The sequence below is a fragment of the Paroedura picta genome, chromosome 10 (assembly GCF_049243985.1).
Source record: "Paroedura picta isolate Pp20150507F chromosome 10, Ppicta_v3.0, whole genome shotgun sequence".
Classification (NCBI taxonomy): Eukaryota; Metazoa; Chordata; class Lepidosauria; order Squamata; family Gekkonidae; genus Paroedura; species Paroedura picta.
In genome coordinates this window covers 87,687,354-87,709,967 of record NC_135378.1, presented here as the reverse complement: position 1 = coordinate 87,709,967, position 22,614 = coordinate 87,687,354, and the positions used below count along the sequence as shown (strand labels likewise).

Below are 22,614 nucleotides of genomic sequence, written 5' to 3'. Positions count from 1 at the left end.
TCGGGAGGTGGTGGGTTCTCCCCAAATCTCCAAATTTTTAAACAGAGGCTGGAGAGCCATCTGATGCTGATTCTGTGAAGGTTCAAGGGGGTGGCGGGTGACACTGGAGGAACAGTGGGTTGTGAGTGTCCTGCACAGTGCAGGGGGGGGGGAATAGATGACCCAGGAGTCCCCTTCCAACTCTATTGATTCTATGATTCTAGAAAGGGCCTTTCATGTTGCTGCTGTCACAGGAGAGGGATGGGAACTGTTTGTGTGGCACACAATTTTGGTGTTTCTTTTGGATATGAAATATGGACTGGTCTTGCCTAGCAATGCAGCTTTCTGTACTAGAATCAGTTTGGTGCATGACTCTTCAAACAGGTGCCGGGATTCCTACGTGCCACTCTCCTCGTTAGCCAGCAGGACGTGGCATGCCTTTGCCGTGGCCCCTCGGGCCATGAGCAGGTGGCACAGGCCACTTCCAGGGGCTCAGAGGGACACGGCCTGCCAGGGACTCTGAGGGGCAAGGGCCAGGCAGGGGGGAGAAGGCCGCTCCCGGCTGGGCGTTCTCTGGGGCTCCTACCAAGACCCAGCTGGGAAGACGGCAGGCTAGCCCTCCCCCTGCTCCCCGGGCTGCAGAATGGCGGCTTCACTTCCCAAGCCCTGGTCCGCGCTGGGCGGAGGCTGAGAGGAGTGTGGTGCTGGCCTAGGAGAATGGCGGGAACACCCGTCCTCCGCCTGCCCCCCCATCCTGGAGGCGACAAGCAGCAGGGGGCCAGCCCCCAGATAATGCTCTGCGCTTGGCCTGCTGTGTTCGGAGAGCAGAGCGCTGAGCACAGGGAGTGCGCGTCCCTCTCCGCTAATTGTGAGTCATTTAGGCTGAACTTTGCAAATGGTAAGAGCTGAGTCCCAATTAAGACATTACACTTCATGTGTTAATTAAGGTTTTTTCTTTAAATCAGTCCATAACTCCTCTTAATTAGGAGGCTCTAGCCATTGTAATGTGAACGGGCCTGAACTTAAAACACCCGTGGCGGAAGTCACACCTGGGAGCGGCACCAGTGAACACTCTAAATTGGTTTGGTTCTCTTGTGCTGATTGTAAGGAGCCCGGCGGGGCCGTCCTTCAAAGGGTGCTGCCGCCAGAGGGGAGCAGGCGGGGGGGGGAGGGGGGCCCCGTGCAGGCACCCAAGGAGCCCGAGGGAGGGGCAGGGTCCTTCCCACACTGAGGCCCCTTCCACACATTGCTGCAGCTCAGAGTGGCTGCTAAGGCCATCCCACCTTCTGAGCAAAACCAGTCAGGTTGTCCCTCTCCAGGCAGGTCTGAAGATCTCCCAGAACAACAACAACAAGAACAACTGATCTGTCTCCAGACAACGGAGGTGATTACAGAATACGGCTGCTCTGAAGGGCCACTATGGGAAGAATCCCCGTGGATTCTGCAAGGGAAGATCTTGTCTCACTCACCTTTGGGGGGGGAGGTGTGAACAAGCAAGTTGACTAGGGTGACCCAGGAGATGTTGCCTAGCTAGTCTCCTAAATGTCCTCAGGATTTGAAGCTGAGAGTAAGACATGAGTTTGCTACCTTTGCAGCTGACTCTGTGTTGGGGAGGGTGGCGAGACCCATTGGGGATCCTCCAGAGGGATCCGCTTGGCTGGGCAGGTGAGCATCAACGGGGCGAGGGAGGGTCAGCGCGGGCAAGTGCAAAGCCATGCGCAGGGGAGCCAGAATTCCCAACTAGGAGTGCATGTCGGCAGGGCCTGCGCTGGCAGCAGCTGACCGGGAGAGACATCTCAGAGTCGTGATAGAAAGCTCACGGAAAATGTCGCCTCAGGGTCCAAGGGCAGTTTTGCAAGGGGATTTGTGCTGGGGATTGTGCTGGGCATTTTGAGGAAGGGGACGGGAAGCCCACTGGCCGGTGCCCGAACGTCCCTGTCTGAGCCTGCGGTGTGGCCTCATTTGAGACACTGTGTACAGTTCTGGGCAGCGCACTTCAGGGGGGGGAGGGGGGACCTGTAGCCTTGGAAAAGGTGCCAGAAAGGGCGGCTGCAGCGGCTGAGGAGACAGGACATCCTCCCTCCAAGAAGGAGGAGGAGAAGGAGGAGGGGAGCGGTTGGGGCTCTTCAGCTTGCAGGAAGCAATTGAGGGGGGGAGACAGGAGAGAGGTTATAAAATTATGCAAGCGTTTTCGCCTTGGACCCAAAAGTCCCCAATGCTGAGAGTGAGATCGACCCTTTCCTTGTCAGGGGCAACTGTCTAAAGTCAGACCGAGGGAAGGGCTGGCTCTGTGGCCAGGGAAGCCCCAGGGAAGACATGCCCTCCCCGGGGACAGGCCGGTCAGAAGTGCCTTTAAAGGACGCCTCTGGGGAAGTTTAATAAAGCCGCATTTTGGTTCGTTTAACCGTCTATAAAAGTTAGCAACACTTGGTTGCCCCTGAATTTCTCAGTTTTAAATTCAGTGCGATCATTTTACCTTTTCTGCAGGAATTGCTATTCATTTTAAATTCAGTGTAGGGAGAGCAGGAGCAGGAAATGACAGATAGACGTGTTTACTTTTAATCTCATCGACCTGAGTCTGATGTTTTCCATAGCTTTGCAGTCCTTTCTTACTTAATCACATCAAGACTAATTAAGTCGTGTTAAATGAAAGTTTTAATTAACAGAGCTAGTAGTCTTTGACTGATCTCCCCAGCCAGATGGACTGTTACAAGGGTGATAATTTTAGGGAATGATGAAATCCTATCCAGTATGGGTTAGTGTGTGGGTCAAGACCACCGAGGCCGTGCCTCCCCCCCCCCCCGCCCGTGGCTTTGTGAACTGCCCCCAAGGGAAGGAACCACCTTCCCGCCTAAATGAAGCTGCCTTTGGGGCTGCACTGCCTCGTGCCTCCAGCAGTAATGCCGGGGCCAGTAGAGCCCCCTGGTTTGTGAGGGTCCGCAGCCCTCCGCATCCTGCCCACAAGGGGCCGCTTTAGCCAATCCAAGCCCCGTCTCCCCTTCTGCCTCCAGACACCTGAGCCAAACAAAGGCACCGTCTGCGTTCCAAGGACAGCGATGCAATAGCCTTGGAGAGGAGCCAGAAAACAAAGTCAGGACACAAGAGGATCTTGGGGAGATCGGAAGCTGCCTCACCCGTCTTCAGGGGACGGAATCGGTGGAGGCCCAGGGGCAGACAGCATCTGGGAATGGGGAGGAAGTCCAACTTCACAGAAATTGAGGGGCTGTTGAAGGGTGGGTGGAGGACCAAATACAGTCATAGGCAGGGGTAGTCAAACTGCGGCCCTCCAGATGTCCAAGGACTACAATTCCCAGCGAATGCTGGCAGGGGCTCCTGGGAATTGTAGTCCATGGACATCTGGAGGGCCGCAGTTTGACTACCCCTGGTCATAGGCATGAGAAACTTCTTCTTTCTTTTCTTTTTATTGATGAGGTTTGTAAACGGGCCCTCCCTAAACAGTCTCAGTGCAGTGCACGACACATTCAAATTCTCTATAAATATAAAATGCTGATAACACAATAAAACCATAAAACAGTAACTCTTACTGTTTTTGAATAATAAAATCAACGTCCAGTCAGGCACCTTTAAGACCAACAAAGATTTATTCAGGGCGTGAGCTTTCGAATGCAAGCACCCTTCCTCAGACTGTGATCTTCTTACATGACAGGGAATATATAGCAAAAATCAGTTCTGTTACTTCAGTAGACTGAGTCACAACCAGATACAGCCAGTGATAATCCTTTGTCAAAACAGCCAATCCATCCCCTGGAATTCAGTGGGCTTTACAAAGAGAAACCAAAATGTTGCTGGTAGAGAGATCTCTACCAGCAGCCTTTGATCTCTCTACAGATTGACAAAGGATTGTCAATCCAATTGGCTGTATCTGGTTGTGACACAGATGCAACAGAACTGATTTTTGCTATATATTCCCTGTCATGGAAGAAGATCACAGTCTGAGGAAGAGGGCCTGCACTCGAAAGCTCACGCCCTGAATAAATCTGTGTTGGTCTTAAAGGTGCCTGACTGGACTCCGATTTTATTGTGCTGCTTCAGACCAAGACGGCTGCCCCTTTGAATCTGTTTTTGAATAGACTTTGTTAAGATGAAAACTAGCAAGAGTGAACTAACAGTTTGGATATATTTTATCCGGGAGGACATTTCAAGTATGGATGGCCTTGCATGCTGTTTGCAGTGACGAGAGAATGATCGATTCAGGTGGGCAGTTTGAGTCCCTCTCAAGGGCATGGAAGCTAATCCACCCCCTGCACTGTGCAGGACACCCACAGCCCTCTCACTCACCCACTGTCCCCTGCCAGCCCCTTGAGCCTTCACAGAATCAGCCTCTCCGTCAGATGGCTATCTAGCCTCTGCTTAAAAATCTCCGAAGATGGATAGCCCACCACCTCCCGAGGAAGCCTGTTCCACTGAGAAACCACTCTGACTGTCAGGAACTTCTTCCGGATGTTGAGATGGAATTTCTTTTGAATTAATTTCATCACATTTGTTCTGGTCCAGCCCTCCGGGGCAAGAGAGAACAACTCTGCTCCATCCTCCACATGGCACCCTTTTAAATACTTGAAGATGGCTATCAAATCCCCTCTCAGTCGTCTCCTCTCTAGGCTAAACAGGAGACCAAGACATATGTTTTCTTCATACATCTTGGTCTCCAAACCCCTCACCAACTTTGCTGCCCTCCTCTGGACACGTTCCAGTTTGTCAATATCTTCAACTGGGGTGCCCAAAACTGAACACGGGACTCCAAGTGAGGCCAAACCAGAGCATAGTAAAGTGGTACCATCACCTCCTGTGATCTGGACACGATACTCCATTTGATGCAGCCCAAAATCCCATTTGTCTTTTTAGCCACCAAGTCACACTGCTGACTCAAGTTCAATGGTCTACCAAGACTCCTAGATCCTTTTCACACATGCTACTGCCAAGACAAGTCTCCCCCATCCTATACTGCAGTGTGACTTGGTGGCTAAAAAGACAAATGGGATTTTGGGCTGTATCAAATGGAGTATCGTGTCCTATACTGGTATAGATGATTTTTCCTACCTAAATGCAGAATTTTACATTTGTCCCCACTGAACTTCATTTTATTCAGTTTAGCCCACTTCTCGAGCCTGTCAAGATCACCCTGTATTCTGATTCTGTCTTCAGTTGTGTTTGCGACCCCTCCCAGTTTAGTATCATCTGCAGATTTAATCAGTACCCCCTCTAAACCCTCATCCAAATCATTTATAAATAAATCCGTAACCTGCTTAATTTGGGGGTAGGACACTTGTATAGGCTTATCTGCTTGGTTTCCTGTGATGCTTTATGTAACAATGATGATGGATGATATCTGGAAGAAGAGCCGGTTTTTTATTCCCCACCTTTCACTATGCGAAGGAGTCTCAGAATAGCCTACTAACCCCTTTCCCTTCCTTTCCCCACAACAGACACCTTGTGAGGCAGGTGGGGCCGAGAGAGCTCTAACAGAACTGCAACTGGCCCAAGGCTACCCAGCTGCCTGCCTGTGCAGGAGGAGGACTCAAGCCCGGTTCTCCAGAATAGAGGCCGCCAGTCTTAACCGCTAGATCTTGCTTGCTCTTAGCCATCCCACCACCACACTGGCATTGTTCTGCTTTAACCAAAAGCTTAAAATGGAAGCAGAGATCCCCTGAAAGCATGAACTTGTGTGCCATACCCAGAACAAACCTACAGCATTCCTCCGGTGTGCCTCTGTCCAGGTGCTAAATAACCTGGCATAGGAAAGCCAGGTCTGCTTCCGGATTAGATTCAGTGTTTTGGTTTTGACCTTTAAGGCTTAAGCCCTGCCTATCTGAGGGACCGCTTGTTTCCCTATGGAGATTATTTTGGGGGAATGTTGGTTTTAATATTTATGGGGTTTTTAATGTTTTACTGTTTTTACTTTGTAATACGCCTTGAGACGACATTGTCAGGAGAGGTGGGATATAAGTTTAAATATCCGTCAGTCAATCAGTATGTGCCTGGGGCTTCTTAAAGGCACACCTGTGTCTGAATCAGGGCCGCCCAGGATCCATGAGAACAGGGGCTGTGCTTGAGGCTGTGCTCACCCCACCCCTCCTCTTGGTCTCCGGCCACCCCCATCTCCCACGGGGGCTAGCTGTGTGGAGCCCCCACGATGCCCCCCTCAGCCCGTGGGTGGCCCAGAGAGGAGGAGGAGGAGGAGGGGGGGGTCCTGAGGCCTGCTCCTCGGCTAACGAGCCTCCCCTTGATTTTGCAGAAGGGCTTTCCTGCACTCCCGCCCACGGCTGCTCCTCCCAGTCCAGAGCCTCGTGTGCCTTGCTGCCTTCGGCCTGGCTCTCCCGCTGGCCATCAGCCTCTTCCCCCAGATGTCGGAGGTCAGTGGCCGGCGTGCGTCGTGTGGGCGGGGGATGAGGGCTCAAGCCGGGCAGGGGATGGCCGTCTCCTCGCCTTCCTTTCTCATCCGTCTCCGTCCTGTTGCTGCTCTTGGACTAAAGTCTGCTGGGGGCGGCTTTGGCCACAAAGGTGGACTCTGCTGCCTCACCGTCCTGGCTCGCTCGGCAGGAGGGCCTCTGGCTGGATCCTGTTGCATTGCGGCCACCTCCTCCCTCCCTCCCTCCCTTCCTTCCTCCCTCCCTCCCTCCCTTCCTTCCTTCCTTCCTCCCTCCCTTCCTCCCTCCCTCCCTCCCTCCCTCCCTCCCTCCCTTCCTTCCTCCCTTCCTCCCTTCCTTCCTCCCTCCCTCCCTCCCTCCCTCCTTCCTTCCTTCCTTCCTTTCTTCCTTCCTTCCTCCCTCCCTCCCTCCCTCCCTCCCTCCCTTCCTCCCTTCCTCCCTCCCTCCCTCCCTCCCTCCCTCCCTCCCTCCCTCCTTCCTTCCTTCCTTCCTTCCTTCCTTCCTTCCTTCCTTCCTTCCTTCCTTCCTTCCTTCCTTTCTTCCTTCCTTCCTTCCTTCCTTCCTTCCTCCCTCCCTCCCTCCCTCCCTCCCTCCCTTCCTTCCTTCCTGGCTGAGGACGAACTGGCATCTCTCCCAGTGCTCTGGCTGCTTGCGCTCAGTGGCTGACGGGGCCCTCCCTCCGAGACCAGAAGCCCCTCCCCATCTTCCCACTGAAGCTTCACTGGCAGCGGAGGGTCAGGCCTCGGCAGGCAGCCCCTTGCAGAGCCCCCCTTCCGCCCTCTGTTTGGGGGCAGGGCCTCGGAGGCAGAGAGGCCTGCGGCTACGGGCAGTTGGGTGCAAAGCCATGACTTTCCCAAGAAGTCTGCGCTTCAATTAATCCTGAGCACCTTTTAGGTAATCAAAAGATTCCAATCTGGCAGATCGCAGAGATAATGGACACAAAGCGGTCCGAGCTCTGAAACGCACCATTTGGAAACTGCTCTCCGGTGCTGTTCTCCTTCTGCGTAAAGAGGGCTGTCTGTATGCAGGAGCCCTGAGGCCTAAACAGGGGGGTGGGGGGTCCTGTCCACTGGGGGAGGGTGCTGGAAGTAGGTGCCATGCGGGGGGGGAGGGGGGTTGCCTGGGCAGCCAGCTGGGAGGTTTGGAAAGAGGGCTGGACGTTCCCCCTGCCCAGCGGCCCCAAGATCCCCCTGCCCAGCGGCACCAAGATCCCCCTGCCCAGCGGCCCCAAGATCCCCCTGCCCAGCGGCCCCAAGATCCCCCTGCCCAGCGGCCCCAAGATCCCCCTGCCCAGCGGCCCCAAGATCCCCCTGCCCAGCGGCCCCAAGATCCCCCTGCCCAGCAGCCTGCCAACCCCCAAGAGCAGGAAGTCACCGTTGGCACTCTGTAGGAAGCCCCAAAGGGGCCCAGCCAGGGCTGGAGTTCAAGGCTGCAGGAGCTCCCCCCCCCCTTGTCCTGCAAAGGGTTAAGGGTCATGACCCCAGGCAGGGCTGCAGAGGCAGGAGCAGCAGTGGTGCTCCGTGGCTGGAAGACGGCCCTCCTTCTGCTAAGGGTGATGGCCTTGCAGGCAGGCCAACCAGCTCCCTACTCTAGGCTTGCCAACCTCCAGGTGAGGCCTGGAAATATAGAATCAAAGAACAACTGGTTCTTATATTCTATTTTTCTCTACCAGAAGAAGTCTCTAAGCAATCTCATTCCCCTTCCTCTCCCCACAACAGACACCCTGTGAGGGAGGGGAGGCTGAGAGAGCCCCGAGATTACTTTCTCAGTGCTGTGACAAGCCCAAGGTCACCCAGCTGGCTGCATGTGGGGGAGCATGGAATCAAACCCTGCTCGCCAGATTAGAAGTCCGTGCTCCTAACCGCTCCACCAAGCTGCCTCTCAGATTGGTAAGGGTCCACAAAGGTCATCTAGTCCCACCCCCTGCTCAGTGCATGATCAGCCTCAAGTATCCAGGGAAAGGATCTGTCCAGCTGTTGCTTGAAGATGGCCAGTGAGGGGGAGCTCCCCACCTCCTGAGGCAGCCCCTTCCACTGCTGAACTAGACTCACAGAATCCTAGAGTGGGAAGGGGCCATGCAGGCCATCTAGTCCCACCCCCTGCTCAGTGCAGGATCAGCCTCAAGCATCCAGGAGAAGGATCTGTCCAGCCGCTGCTTGAAGACGGCCAGTGAGGGGGAGCTCCCCACCTCCTGAGGCAGCCCCTTCCACTGCTGAACTAGACTCACAGAATCCTAGAGTGGGAAGGGGCCATCTAGTCCCACCCGCTGCTCAGTGCAGGATCAGCCTCCAGCATCCAGGAGAAGGATCTGTCCAGCCGCTGCTTGAAGATGGCCAGTGAGGGGGAGCTCCCCACCTCCTTAGGCAGCCCCTTCCACTGCTGAACTAGACTCCTAGAATCCTAGAGTGGGAAGGGGCCATGCAGGCCATCTAGTCCCACCCCCTGCTCAGTGCAGGATCAGCCTCCAGCATCCAGGAGAAGGATCTGTCCAGCCGCTGCTTGAAGATGGCCAGTGAGGGGGAGCTCCCCACCTCCTTAGGCAGCCCCTTCCCCTGCTGAACTAGACTCCTAGAATCCTAGAGTGGGAAGGGGCCATGCAGGCCATCTAGTCCCACCCCCTGCTCAGTGCAGGATCAGCCTCCAGCATCCAGGAGAAGGATCTGTCCAGCCGCTGCTTGAAGATGGCCAGTGAGGGGGAGCTCCCCACCTCCTGAGGCAGCCCCTTCCACTGCTGAACTAGACTCACAGAATCCTAGAGTGGGAAGGGGCCATCTAGTCCCACCCCTGCTCAGTGCAGGATCAGTCCCAGGATAAGTTTCTGTCCAACCCCTTTGTGGCTCCTTCCAAATCTCGGATTCTGTGATTGATTGATTGATTGATTGATTACATTTATATACTGCCCTTCCCGGAGGCTCAGGGCGGTTTACATAGGAACAAAGAACCATATATAAAACAGTCTATAAACAAGTGAATATCTTACAATAATAATCCTAATAGTTGTAACCATATAACAATATAAGAGTATAAATAATTTTAACAATAATATAAACAATAATTTTGTCTTTCCTTACTTGAGGCCCAGTTCCCACGAGGCTCTTTTGTCGATTGCAGGCAGGGGGCTGATTGCAGGCAGGAGGTTGGCCTGCTGATTGTGACTTCTGACTCACTCCAGTGCTGAGTTTGAAATGTGCGGATGCAGGACCATGGATGGTGGCCATTTCTGCTGAGTGGAGCTCAGCGACATCTGTCTGCCTGGCCCATTCTGACCTTGCCCTTTCCCCCAGGGGCTCAGAGTGGCCTCCTGGTTCCCCCTCCCTCGTTTTCTCATGGATGGCGGGGGGGGGGGGGCGTTGCACCTGGGCTGGCTTGCAGTGCCTGATCCATGCAGACTACAGTGGCCCACTTGTGCTGACATTCCCAAGAGACCTTGGCAGTCTTTTGACAGCTGAAAAAGCTTCCCGTAGGAGTCTAGTGGTCGGTTGCAGGGAGGGGCAGGCACGGAACCAGCTGGTGGGTGGAGCTGTGTGGGCCTGGCCCTCCGTGCCTGCCTCCCTGTGCTTGGGCCGCCGCAGTGCCAGCTTTGCTCATCCGAGCAGGGCCTTCTGCGGGTGCCCTGCAGCAAGTGGGCAAAATCAGCAGGGCCCTGCGCGGGGCCTTCTCCACAGTGGACCAGGGTTTTTGCCCGGGAAATAGCCTGTGGCCGAGAAATAAGCGTGAGGGTTGCAGACTCCAATTTCTGCTTACTGTTCTTGCGGTCTGCTGTGTCCTTTCTTCCATTGCTTGTTGTGTGCTTTGCATGTGCTCTAGTGTGCGTCTCTAGTGGGCGGATGTCCCTCTCTGTTGGTTGTATGAGGGACTCACTGAGAAAGGCGGACAGTAAAGCAGATAAATAGGAAGTCCTTCTCAGGAGGGCCCTCTTGCAGGGTGACCCGGCCTGGCCTTCTGCTGCTCTTGCAGCTGCCTGCTTGGGGCTGGGACCCTTGGACCGTTCCCAGTGGCTCAGCAGAGCAGAGTGCCTGGCTGGCTGGCTGGCTGGCTGGCTGAGGACGTGCTTTCAGGAAGGCTGCACTCCAGAGAGATGCAAAGCGAAGCTTCCCCCCCCCCCCCGCCCCGTGGGAGCAAGAGGCACCGTCTCTGTGGATGGGTTTGCTCCCAGTGGGGACTCTGCTCCTTCTGGATCTCCCGGCCGGGGAGGGGGAAGTAACTCTCTCCTGCCAATCTGCTTGAGCCTCCATCTTGCTGGCAGGTGCCATTAGGCAAGCAAAAGGTTAATGAGCCGAGCGCAGGGTACGGCGGCCGCAGTGGAGCCAGCTCCGCCGCCAGGGATCTGGCAGTGACTAATTAGATGCCGCTGAACAGGAGGAGCAAGCAGCATCTCCTCGTCACCAACTGTCAATAATTAGCAGATCTGGCGAGGCTGAGAGGCAAGGCGTGCATCCGCCGTCACCAGGCAGCTTTGGTGGGGGCAGTGGGGGAGGCCGCTCGGGGGTCGCTGGGAGGGCCTGTGGCCGGGCTCTTGGGCCCAGTTCTGCCAGGAGGGGCCAAGAGGCAGAGTGGGCAGCAAGGTGGGAGGCCACAGGGCTGCCCCATTGAGCATCACACCCACCTTTCCCCCCTCCCAAACGCATTCCTGCAGCTGACCCATGGGGCTGGGAGCCGGGGCTCTGTCTGGGGCAGTCCCTCTCCCGGGGGCGGGGGGGGGGGAGTGAGACTGGACAATTTCCCCGGGGGAAGCGACGGCTTATGTCTTTCTAGTTTGTTTCTTTGAAAGTTTTCTGTGCCACCTGCGAAAACAATTCTGCAGTTCTCCTTCCACCAGTAAAACCCCAGTAGGTAGCTGCTCAAGGAGCCAAGTGTCCAAGAGGACCCCAAACTGAAGGTAGAAGAAATCTGTTACCCTTTCTGTGCACAGGTTGCCCTGTGGTGTGGGCCAGTCTCTGCTCCCCTTCAGCCCCAGAATATCCAGGGTGGCCCCAAGGAACAGAGCCCCCCTCCATGCCCCTGACCTCGTGCCAAGCCCAGCCAGAAGCGCAATCCTACCGAAGCCAGGCTTTGTCTGCTGCTCTTGCCGAATCCGTCCCTCCTCCCCGCTTCCTGGCCTCTGCTCAGCCCCTGCTGTCACACCGTCTGTGCCCCACTGCTGGCTTGGCAGGCCCGGCTTGGGATTTCCTCTGCCCTGGGCCCTGGGCCCTTGGCCTTCCCTTCTCTGGCCCCGCCCAGCCTCTGCAAAACACCTGGGCTGCAGCCGAGGAGGTATCAGCCAAGAGGTTGCCCTGTGCTCTCCCCCCCCCGCCCCAGCTCCCTGTGGGGCACCCCGTGGCTGAAGCAGGGCAACCACTGTGGAGGGGGAAGTTAAGTGGGCGCTGCTCACCAGCATCCCTCTGGGGAAGTGGGCAGGGACTGTGCAGGCCTGCCGGGAGACACAAGCAGACCCTTCCGCCCTCTGCTGCGCCCACACGTCAAGAGTGGCGTCGGCCTGGCACAGGGGCTGAGGCACTGGAAGGCCCTGACCTGGCGGGGCTAGGAGTCCAGTCGCAAAGAAGCGGCTTCCGGTGGCCTTTTGTCCGGCGGCCCTGGAGTGGAGTCCTGCCTGGCAGTGCCAGGGGTATGGCAGGGGCGCGTTGCCTGATGCCAACCCCATGGAGACCTCCGGGGTCCCCTTCTCCCTCTCCTGGACCAGCCTGACTGGCCTCGCCCAAAGAGACCCTGTTCTGTGGCAGGAGCCAAAGGTGGGGGGCCTTTCCCATGGGGGGGCTCCTTCTGGAAGCCCACCCCCACCCCCACCCGGCTGAGCTTTGCCGGTCCCCATCCTGGGTGGTTTCAAGCAGCAGGCAAAGAGGTTTCTTGCTGGCCAGGCTTTTAACAGAGGGCTTTGGATTGGGGGGATTGGGGGGGGGCGTTGTAGTTTTGGAGGTCTGCGTGATGCAAGAGGTGCCAGTGAATAGAGGGTGAGGCGGGGGTCCCGTTGGAGGTTTGTTTGCAGGGCTTGACCCCCGGGCGTGGGCAGGATCCGGTTTCAGGGCCTGCCTCGCCTGTCCCTGGCTGCAAGTATGTAAACTATCTGCCCTCTCCAGGTGTGTGGGGGGCAGGCAGACATTCCTCACCGGGCCGGGCTCTCAAGGCTGCCCACTTACTGGTGGCCGGAGGCCACTCGGGGCCAGACAAAAGGGACGGGGAGCGGGTGGGATTTCCGCCGGATGGTCCCTGTCATCCCGTCTCCCCACACGGCCCCCACACCCCTCTGCCGGCCCCCCCCCAGGTGGGGACTCTCCCCCTGCCGTGCCCATGGGGAGAACAGGGTCTCTGCCTGGAGAAGGGTCCCGGTGGGCAGCTTCAGAGGGCACCACACATCACCCAGCAGGCAAGGCGATTAGGCAGCCCCACCGCCTGCCGACCAACTCGGCTGCTGCATGCATGCGCCTGTGGCCCCTGCCCCCTCCAAGGGACAATCCCCCCCCAGTCAACTTCCTGGCCAGCAGCAGCAGCAGGATAGGCCGCCTGGCTGATGGAGCAGAAGGAGGGGGGCTGCCTCTCGGAAGTCCCTCCGGGCCGGCTTTGTCCCACTGTACCCCACCCCCTGGCCTGCTCACCTGCTCAGAAGGGCTGCCCCCACTGGGATGCCCCAGGCTGCCCTGCGCTCTTTGCTTCTCGGAATTGCCAGGCAGGGTCATCCGTGGTCAGCGCGTCCCAGGTCACTGTTCGGGGGCAGGGGTCAGTGGCAACCCCCCTCTTTTGAAGGGATCGGCTAGCTGCAGGTGGAGGGGCGGGCAGCCTGGGGGAGGGGGGAAGGTCATCTCCGGTGGGAAACAGACGGGGGGAGGGTCACAGTGGCTAAGCAGGACTCCTCTCTGGGGAGGGTGGGTGCTGCTCTCCCCTTCCGTGCCAGGACTTGGTTCCCCCTTCCTTTCCCCGCTGGGTCTGACAGCCCTGAGGCTGCGCTGGAGGAGGGCTGTTTGCTCCCCGGGATCCACCTGTGCTGCAGGGGTCTCCAGAGCAGCCTGGCTGCCCCTTACCCCCCTCCTCCGTGGCTCCTGGACTGGGCTCTTTCTCTGGCATCTGAGTGTGGCCGTGCTGCTTCTCCTCTTCGCACAGGGAGGAGCTGCTGCTGCTGCTGCTGCTGCTGCAGAATGTGAGACGGGGGGGGGGGGTTGTGATGTCTCCCCCCCCCTGTTTCTTCCACACTTTGAGAGACAGTGGCACTTCCTCAACAGGCAGCCCCTCTCTGCTCTCCACGGATTGTCTGGATTATCTGCCTTGGCCTTGGCAGAACCAATCTGATTTCAGCGACCGCTTCGCACAACAGGGAGGGAGTCGGGCCACAACCAGGTTCCCTGCTCTTCCCAGCCGCTTCTGGGCTGGGGTGTGGGGCCATGCTTGGGGCAGGCACCTCACACACATCCTTGGGGGGGGCTGGGCAGATCCAGGGCCCAAGCGGGAAGGGTCTTGGGGGGACCGGGACGGCCCCTGCAGCTCTTTGGCCCTCCCCTGCGGAGCAGCTGTGCTGGGAGGGAAGGCAGATGGAGCTGGCAGAGGAGGCGGGCGGGCGGGGGGGGCCATTTCTCTGGGCCCTCCTCTCACCGTGGCCCTGCTCGGCTTCCTTTCCTTCCGTCGCTTGCGTTGAGACCTTTGTTGTCCCTCTGGGACGCTGTGCTCCAGCATGGCCGTTCCAACCGTGGCTGCCCTCTTGACCCTTTGGCCATTGCGGTTGGCAGCCTGGACAGAAGTTGGTGCTCTTGCACGGTTTGGGGGCAGTGCGTTTGCCTTGCACCCATGGGAGAACCGAGCCGGCCAAGACTCCGTTGCCCGAGTCCACTGCCACGCGGCCTCACGTTGTTGCCCAGAGGTCCAAGTCCAGACCAGGCGAGCCAGGCTCAGGGAGCATTTCTCTGGGCCCGGCCCCAAAGCGTCCCAAGGGGGCAGTTGCTGAAATTCCCTGGAGCTAGCCGAAGGAGTGCAGGGCGGGGCCCCTCTTAAGCCCTCTGGCTTCTTCCTCTCACCTGGCACCTGGGAGCTGGCTTTGAAAGGGGAGAGTTGCGGGGGGTGGGGGGGCTGGCTATTGCAGCACAGAGAAAGCAGCGCCCTTGATAGCTCTCAGGGAGCACCACTCGACCCCCGTGTCAAAGTGTCAGGCCGGGCGAAGATCAAAGTCCAGGCGGGAAGGGAAGGGTCTCCCTGCCCCCGCCCGAGCAGGGGATTGCTCCTCAGACAGGTGGGCTCCTTCGCGGAAAACCAGAAGGACCAAACAGCAGGTGAGCGGGCCAGAGGCCTCCTGGGGAGCCTGATCTTGAGCCCTCTCCGCCTGGGAGGAGAAGTGACCCTCCCTGCGCCTGGTCTCTTGCTGCCCGCCCTCTCTGCCCTGGCCCCGCTCTGAATTCTCCGCCGCAGAGCAGCCCGGCTCTTTGAAGACCAGCACAGGTTGCTGCTGGGGGGAAGCCTTGACAGCTGACCCCAGAAGGAAACTCCGCTGGTCTCCAAGGAGCCCCGGACTCAAACGTCCCCCTCTGCTTCAGACGAACTCAGCCGCCCTCCCGAAGGCGCTGTCACCCGAAGTCCCTTTCAGAAGGTTCCCAGTCCGGCAGCACCTTGGAGAGCCGTACGATTGGGGGGGGGGGTGTCCTGGAGAGCCAAAGCCCCCCTTGCCTGTCTGGATTTCCCTGGAGTGGTTTGGCAGGGCCCACTGGCTGTTCGGCAGTGTTTGTCTCCTTCTGCCAGGACCTGCCCTGTGCCTGTCCCACCCCCTGGGGCCCGATTGCCCACAGTCCTTTCCTTGGACTGCCAAGGGCCTGCGTGGCCCAGAAAGTGCCTTGAAAGAGGAGAGGGCCCCTGCAGTGGGTCCTGCCTGCTCTGGGCCAAAGTCTTCCTTGCTTGAGGGTCCGTCTCTCCTGGGTGCCCCAAGGGCCCGCACAGTGTGCCCACTCATTGACCCCTCCCCTTGCAACAATCTTGAAGCGAGAGCAAAACTGGCGTGTCAAGCATGGGTTGGTGCTGCACACGACACGGGGAGGAGGCCGCCGTGTGCTGTAGCTCCGTGGCAGAGAAGTTCCCCGGCTCCATGGTGGGCATCTCTTTCCAACTGTTTAAGAGCAGGGGAGAGGAGGACTCCCAAAAGCGCTTCCTTTGTGTGACACCCTGGAGAGACAGCCCTTTGGAACGGAGGGTAACCAGGCTGACAGCCCCACCATTTTCTGTCTTCATGCGCATAGTCCGCTCCAGCCGCTTTGTCCCCGCTGCTGCTTCCACCCCTGTGTGCAGTTGTGGATCCAGCTGTGCTGTCGGGCTTCTTCTCCAAGGCCCAGATGGGGCCCCGCCCAGCTCGATCGGCTGAGCTTTCTTCAGCTCTACGCCAGGGAGCATTTCCGTCTCCCACCTGCCGGGGAGGTAGATCCCAGTGCTGGGGAGGTGACTCGCCCCTCCGCCCGGGGCCACGGAGGAGCCTGCGTCCCCCTTTCTAAGTGTTCTGCTTTGTGCTTAAGTAAGGGAAGGAAGGAATGGTACAGCAGTTGCTAATAATGGCACTAAAAGAAGAAAATATGCTACATCTGTTATGGATCGCAGCACAAAATTAGCTCCTCACACCTCTGACACCCAAGATGTCTTCCCTTAAAATACCCGTTGGCTTCCTTTACATAACTTGCTGATTATATTTAAAAGAAATACAATTTTGCAATTACTCTTCTTTCTGGTGTGCATCATTTTCTTTTTATGTTTATATATTTCTCCTTCATTAGTGCCGACTGAAGGGTGATTAGATCCCTTCAAACATTTTACAGAGGTTAAACGTTGATTAAGATTTAATTATTACTGTAAATAGCTTAGAATGACATATGGTGCAAAAACCTGACATATGTGCATTTGAATAAATGAAGTGCTATTTCCCAGGATGCACCAGGAGCTGTTTAACAGCTTTGCCGAAGGGTTATGTTGCACCTCATGTTAAGATTGCTTTGATGTTATATTTTGTTGGGTTTTTGCAGCTGAAAGCTAAGAACAGTTTTTCCAGTTTTTAAAAACATTGAATATTTTAAATACCTAAATTGTTTTGCACAATTTTTTGCTAATTTGTCTAACTAGGTTAAACATTTTCAAAAGCATTTAGTTTTCCACGTAGGTTCCTCGCATTGTTGTGTCAGCCTTGGCACTGGAGTCAATGTACAGAATTCCCTACACGTGCGTAAATCGCTCTGTGTGTAAAATGCACCAAAAAAGCACAACAGATCGGCTTGGGAGGGAGCCGCTGCTGGACACAGGCATGAGAGGCCTCCAGAGAAGGGTGGCCCGCAGGGTTGGGTTAGCAGACCCACAGTCCCCATTCTGCAGTGTGGATCCCACGGGCAAGGAGGGGGCTGAGGGGGAGCACCGTTCAGCCTCTCCCTTCTGCTGCGGAGGCAGGATGGACCCCGTCTCGGGGACCCGAACCAGGGCAGTTTCCCGCCAAGCATCTGCCAACCAGGTGCCCCAGGCAGGGGAGGAGAAGGGGCATCCTGTTATCCCCCTGCAGCCAGTGGATGCCAGCGTACCCAAACCAAAGGGAACATGGGCCATGTGTGACTTGTGCCTGGCAGTCACAGCCCCCCTAGCCTTCTGCCCCAGGGGGACTGCCACTCATCAGGGGAGAGCAGCCCAGAGGCAGGGGCCCTGGCCTCATTGCTGGAAGGCCTCCAAAGGGAGGGAGGGAGGGAGTGCTTGCAGAAGACGGCCCTTGGCCAGTCTTGGGACACAATCGGTAAGCAAGTGACGAAAGAAGATCGGTCTGGTTTACCTTGTTGAACTGTTTTTTAGTGAGCAAACCACCCTGATGCTTAAGCTGTCCCTCCACCCTGCAAGATGAGCTGAGGTCCTTCTTGCCCCCCCCCCCCCCCAGTGTTTGGCTGCTGCTTTTCTGCCGGGCTTGCTTGACTGGGCTTTCCCAGGGGGATACGGGCAGGGCACGTGGAAGGAGCCCTGGGCAGTCCGATGGGAAGAGGCCCATGGGGGACAACAGCCCGGCCAAGGCTGAGGCCAGGAAAGCGGCAGTTCCCCCTCCCCCCCCCACAAGGTAGCAAGACTCCATCTGCAAAAGCACAACTCCCCAAATGAAATTGGGGAGCTTGCCTCCACAAGGATTTTCGGAAGGCAGTCTCAGAATATAAGTTAATCAATATTCTTCCGTTTGAAACATGTGGGGACTGCTTATCCATGTAAAAGTTACCTGTATTACCTGCCTGGAGCCTGTAGGAAGGGCAGGTGATAGGAATTAAGTTGGTGCTTCTGGAGGGGAAATCTCATTTCTGCACAGAAAGGCGTCACTAGAAAGCATCGTGAAATAGCTAAAGAACTGGAACCTTTGGTCTAATCCCAAGTCCTACTGTTCTCACACATGGTGTGTGGAGGGAGCTCGAGACTGGGGGGCCAGCCCCCCAGCGTGTGGCTCCTCCCAGGTGCTTGTGCTCCCCGAGAAGATACATTTGGTGGTCTTGGGGTCTCTCCAGGGCATGGCATCCGGCCCATGCCTTGCACTCAGGGCGTGCCTTCCTGGTCTGTGCTTTGCCCGACGCCACTGGGCCGGGGTTTACCATCCTAGTTCTCCTGCAGCTGGGCTTCCTGGCCTCTCAGCTCACATCCCTGGTTGGCTCCGGATTTCTGGAAGCTGTCTCAGTACCGTCTTCTGGAAAGCTGCTCTGTGTCTCTTCAGGAAAGGGTCTCCAAGCCAGAAAGTGGAGGGTCATCACAGCTGCTGTGTTTTGTGACTTGAAATGGAAAAGGGAGGGCGGGCTCCCTCTCTGCCTTGCAGGATGCCCGGAGGATTGAGGGGCTTTGATCGAGGGATCCTGGGCTGAAGCCAGGGTCCAGCGGGAAGCCCAAATGGGCTGCGGGGAATTTGGTTCTCTGCCTTTTCCACCTCTGTGACTCTGTGGCCAGGGTGTCTAGATCAGCAGGGCAGGCAACACTGCAGTGGAGATGCATTTATTTATTGTACGGGTTGACTTGTATCCCGCTTTTCTCCCCTGCTGGGATTCAAAGCAGCATCAGACCCACCTTTTTTTCACAGCAGTGCTCCACCCCACCCCACCCTGCCCCGGGAGGTAGGTGTGGCCCAGAGTTTGTGGCAGGCCCAAGGTCACCTGGCCAGCCTCCATGGCAGCAGGAGGGGTTTGAGCCAGAGCCACCTGCTGCTCTGCCCACGGTCCCCCTCCATGGCTCCCAGGGCCCAGGGGTGCCCCCCCCCAGCAGCCTCACACCCTGGCAAGGCCGGCAGAGCCTCTGGGGATCAACCGGGTCACCTTTCCCGGGCACAGCCTTGACCTCCCCTCTCCTCCTTCTTCCCTCCAGATTGAGACGTGGCGCCTGGAGCCCGAGATCGGCCAAGCCACAGCCAGCCGGACCGTCACCTACAACAAGGGGCTGTGAGCTGAGCAGCGTGGGGGGAGGGGGCAGGCGCACCAGGGGGAGGGGTGCATGCGAGGCACAGAAACACAGCTTGGCGCTCATAACATATCCCCACCGTCAAGAGCGAAGAGTAAATTAACACTTTCCGAGACTCGGCATCTCACGTTGGTTGAAAAGATTAATATTTAAAGTTTTAAATTAGCAACAGTAACAGCAAGAAGCAGCGAGGGAGGGGAGGGGCCCCCAAGGCTGGAGCTCCACCCCACCCACCCACCCCTTCTGCGGAGCTGCATGGCGGGGGCACTGGAGGCCCCTTCCCTGACACCTGCCGCTCTCTCGGGGCAAGGGGGCTGCTCCGCCCTCCGCAGAGCAGGAAGAGCATCTCCATCTCACGGTGTGGCTCGGGAGTCCGCTCTGGCAGCATGAGTAGGGGGTGCTCGGAGCAGGGCCTGGAACCCCCTCCGGTCTGTCTGCGCAGCGTGAGGGTCTCGCCCACCTCCCCAGCCCACCAGTTCCCTGCCTTTCCCTGGGGGAGTCACTGGGGCCTGGGCCTGCTGGCTCTGCTGCGCCCTGGCTTCCCGCCCCACGGGGGAGGCAAGGAGCCCCACGCAGGCCAGCCGGAAGGTGCTGGAGCTCATGGGAACTCCGTGATGCCCATGCCGTGGGGGTGGAGCTGGGGTGGAGCTGTGGTCTTCAGTAGGGAATAGCGGGAGGGGGGGCAGGGGGAGGAAGCCAAGCCTGCCTGCTGCCATGTTGGTCTTGACCAGAAACCTGAGTCCTGGCACCAGCAGGCCTGACTGAGGGGTGTGGCATAAGCGGGGGGGGGGCATTTTGCTGGGGCTGCGTTTGATTTGCACTGAGCTACTGCCTCCACTTCCTCACTTTGGGTGCAGGAGCGCATGTGCATGTATGCCTGACTTTCAGATTGGGCGGGGGGGTGCTGCACAGGGCGTCTGGCTCGTGCGGGGAGAAGGTTTCTCCAAGTGCCCCCCCATGTCCATGCAACCCAGAGCACTTTATTGGGGTGGGGAGGGATGGGGTGGGGGGATGTCCCTGCCTCAATCTGCTTCCCCTGCAAAGGATGGGGGGGGCACTTGGAGGCAGCAAATCAGCAAAGGGGTGGGGGTGGGAGGGGTCTGTCCTCACTGGCTGTTTCTCTCGCCTGCCCTGCTCCCCGCTGGCTCTTTGCCACAGAAAGCTCCCAGTCCACGGAGGCCAGAGCCCTCATGGGCATGGCTGGGGGGCACCAGCGGGGGGGGGGGTTGCCGGTTCCATTCCCAAGCAGCTTTTGGACTTGGATGCCCGGGAGGGTGGCAGGGGGAGGGGTCAGCCGCCGTGCCCCGGATGCTCCTGCTGAGTACCTGGCCCTTCAGGGGGGCAGAGGAAGCCCCTGAGCGGGCAAGAAGGCAGGCAGGCAGAGCAATTTAGAGGAGCCCCTGGGCCTGGCCTCCATACTCCGAGGGTCCTGGGTGCCAAAGAGAGGCTGGCATGGAGGACATGCAGATGCTTCAGCAGGTTTGGGCAGGAAGCAGTTCTGGCTTCGCCGTCCACACACTCCCCCCCCCCCCCCCGCTTTTCTCCAAATTACTTCTCTGTGAGCCGTCATGGCCCCTTCTAGTCTCAGGGGAACCGAAGGGGACTTTCCCCTCCAAGATGGCTTTTGGGAGAGCAGCTTTTCCCCGACCCACAGAGACACCATCATTGGGGGGGGGCAGTTTCTAAAACGATCTGTTAGCCTTCAGGCCCCCCCCCACACCTGCTCCCCATTGCCCTGACCCCCAGAGAAACTGACCACCCCCCCGGCTCCCTTTGGGGCACGGCCAGCCCTCGCCCCCTCCCCTCGTGCCGTGCCCCACCGGACCCCAGAAGGCGTGGGGGGGCACTCGGCAGCTCATCTGTGCCAGCCCCCGAAAGAAGGAACAAACAGCCGCAACACATTCGCCTAATAGCTAATTAATTTTGCCAACCCTCGTCAAGTACAAAAGGCGTCTCGGATCCGCAGGAGTGGCGGCCGTCTCCGCGCTGATCGCTCCCCGTAATTGGGGGAGCGGGGGAGGGGAAGGAGCCCCCTCCCGGTTGCCTTGCTCACCTCTGCAGCTAATAAGAAGGAGGTGATCATCTCTGCAGCTTTTAATTAGGAGCTCCGCAGTTAATTGATTTCTTGGGTGTGTTAATTAAGAAATAATGAGGACGGGGAGCCGTAGAAAGAGGCCGGGAGGAACGGGCTTCCCCAGGTCCGTGTCCACCAGAGCTGCCGTGTCCCGGGAACCTTCAAGGGTTAGGTCCCAAGGAGGGGGGCTTCGCAGCTCCGGGGCAACCTGGGAAAGCGGGAAAGACCCCTCCCCCTGGCACCCTCCAGAGCAGGGCAGGAAGGCCGTCTCCGCCAAGGGGTGGTGTCCCCCTGGCCCTGGGCAGGCAGCTGGTGGAAGCCAGCAGGAAGCTGGAGGCCCACAGAGGACGGTCCGCTGTGAACTGGGGCAGCAGAGGCCTGAGAGCCCGGGAGGGCCTGGAGGACAGAGGAGGGAGGGGCCATTCCTTTGGCTTCCTGCTAGATGAAACCCAGGGGCAGGAGCAGACTAGCTTTTTCCCCTGCCCTGCCGGGAGGAAATTCCTTGGCATTCCTTGGAGCAAGGGACCCCTCGACCTGGCCCCACAGTGGGAGGGGATGAGGGAAGGCCAAGATTCCCCTGCGACCTCCTCCCCAGCTGCTTGGTCCCGATCTTGGACCAGAGCAGCTAGGAGGAACAGCAGGTGAGCCAAGAGCCATCCCCATCAGCTTCCTTCCAGACCACTGGGCTGGCCCTTGTTTTGTCTGGGAGGGCTGTGCCCTCTTGCACCCAGATCTGCTCTTGGGGGAGCTCCGGAGGGGGGGGGGCAGGTTGAGACACTCCCTGGAGGCTTCCATGCAACTTCATCAGGGGAGCCCGGTCTCAGGAACGTCAGCAGGGCGGGGCGGATCCGTCTAGTCCAGCATCTGGTTTTCCATGGTGGACCACCAGTTCCTCTGGAAGGCCAAGCACAGGCCAGAGAGGCTGAGGCCTTCCCCTGAGGTTGCTTCCTAGCTCTGAGAGTCAGAGGGTTAGTCCCCCCCCCACTCCAACCAGCTGCTTTTCCAGGGGCTCCCGTCTCTGTTGCCACTTGAAATACTGTGTACAGTTTTGGTCACTGGACCTCTGTAGGCCTCCAGCTTCTCTGCCCTGAAAAAAGAGCCAGAAGACACTTAAAATGATTAAGGGGATGGGGTCCCTTTCCTAGGAAGAGAGGTAAAGGGGGGGAGGGCCCTGGGCTTGGCCAAAGCACTGAGGGGGGGCAGGAGAAGAGCGCAGAACGTGGGGGGGGGAGGGCTGTCTTCCCCCTCTCGCAGGGCACGGACTCCTGGCCACGCAGGGAAGCTGAAGGGCAGCATAGATCAGCGGAGTCCCCCTTCAGCCAGAGACCCACAGAGATGGATCTCACCGCCCCCAGACGGAGCAGCAGCCTCAGGGACCGACAGCCGCAAGAGGGTTGCCCAGGTCCCCCTGTGGCTGTTGGCCCCCACGTCCGGCTGGGATGCTCTGTCTTCTTGGGGCAGGGGGGAGGGCACAGCGGGAGGGATTCCGGAGTTCTGGGTTTGGACCGCTGGCCTGATCCAACCTGGCTTCTCTGAAGTTCTAAGGCAATATTAGTCCATCCGCTAAAAATCACTCGGTGCCCCCGAGCACCGTAGATCTCAGGGGTAAGGGGTGCTGGTGCTCAGCACCCATGATCAGGGGCGTGGGGGGGGGAGGGGAGGGTCCGTTGTTCCCTTTGGTCTCTGCCTTCTGCGTTCCTTCCCTGGGGAGGCACCCCCAAGGTCTGTGTGCCCCAGAGAGCCTGCTCTTCCTTGCCCCTCCCCTGCTGCTCA

The 22,614-nt window shown here is 58.1% G+C and overlaps 1 protein-coding gene across 9 annotated transcripts in view; it reads left to right on the top strand.

Annotated features, from left to right (window-relative positions):
* The window catches only part of SFXN5 (sideroflexin 5), a 68,258-nt gene extending 48,816 nt beyond the window's left edge, over nucleotides 1–19,442 (top strand). For 7 of the 9 annotated variants that reach the window (XM_077301363.1, XM_077301358.1, XM_077301365.1 and 4 more), the window contains one exon: nucleotides 2,991–3,235. In XM_077301363.1, coding sequence (XP_077157478.1) covers nucleotides 2,991–3,198 — 208 coding nt within the window. In that variant the 3' untranslated portion in view covers nucleotides 3,199–3,235. Of the gene's footprint in view, nucleotides 1–2,990; nucleotides 3,236–6,232; nucleotides 6,351–18,674 lie in introns of those variants that run through there. The other 2 variants (XM_077301359.1, XM_077301360.1) reach the window with 2 other exon arrangements.
* The last annotated feature ends 3,172 nt before the right edge of the window (nucleotides 19,443–22,614 follow it).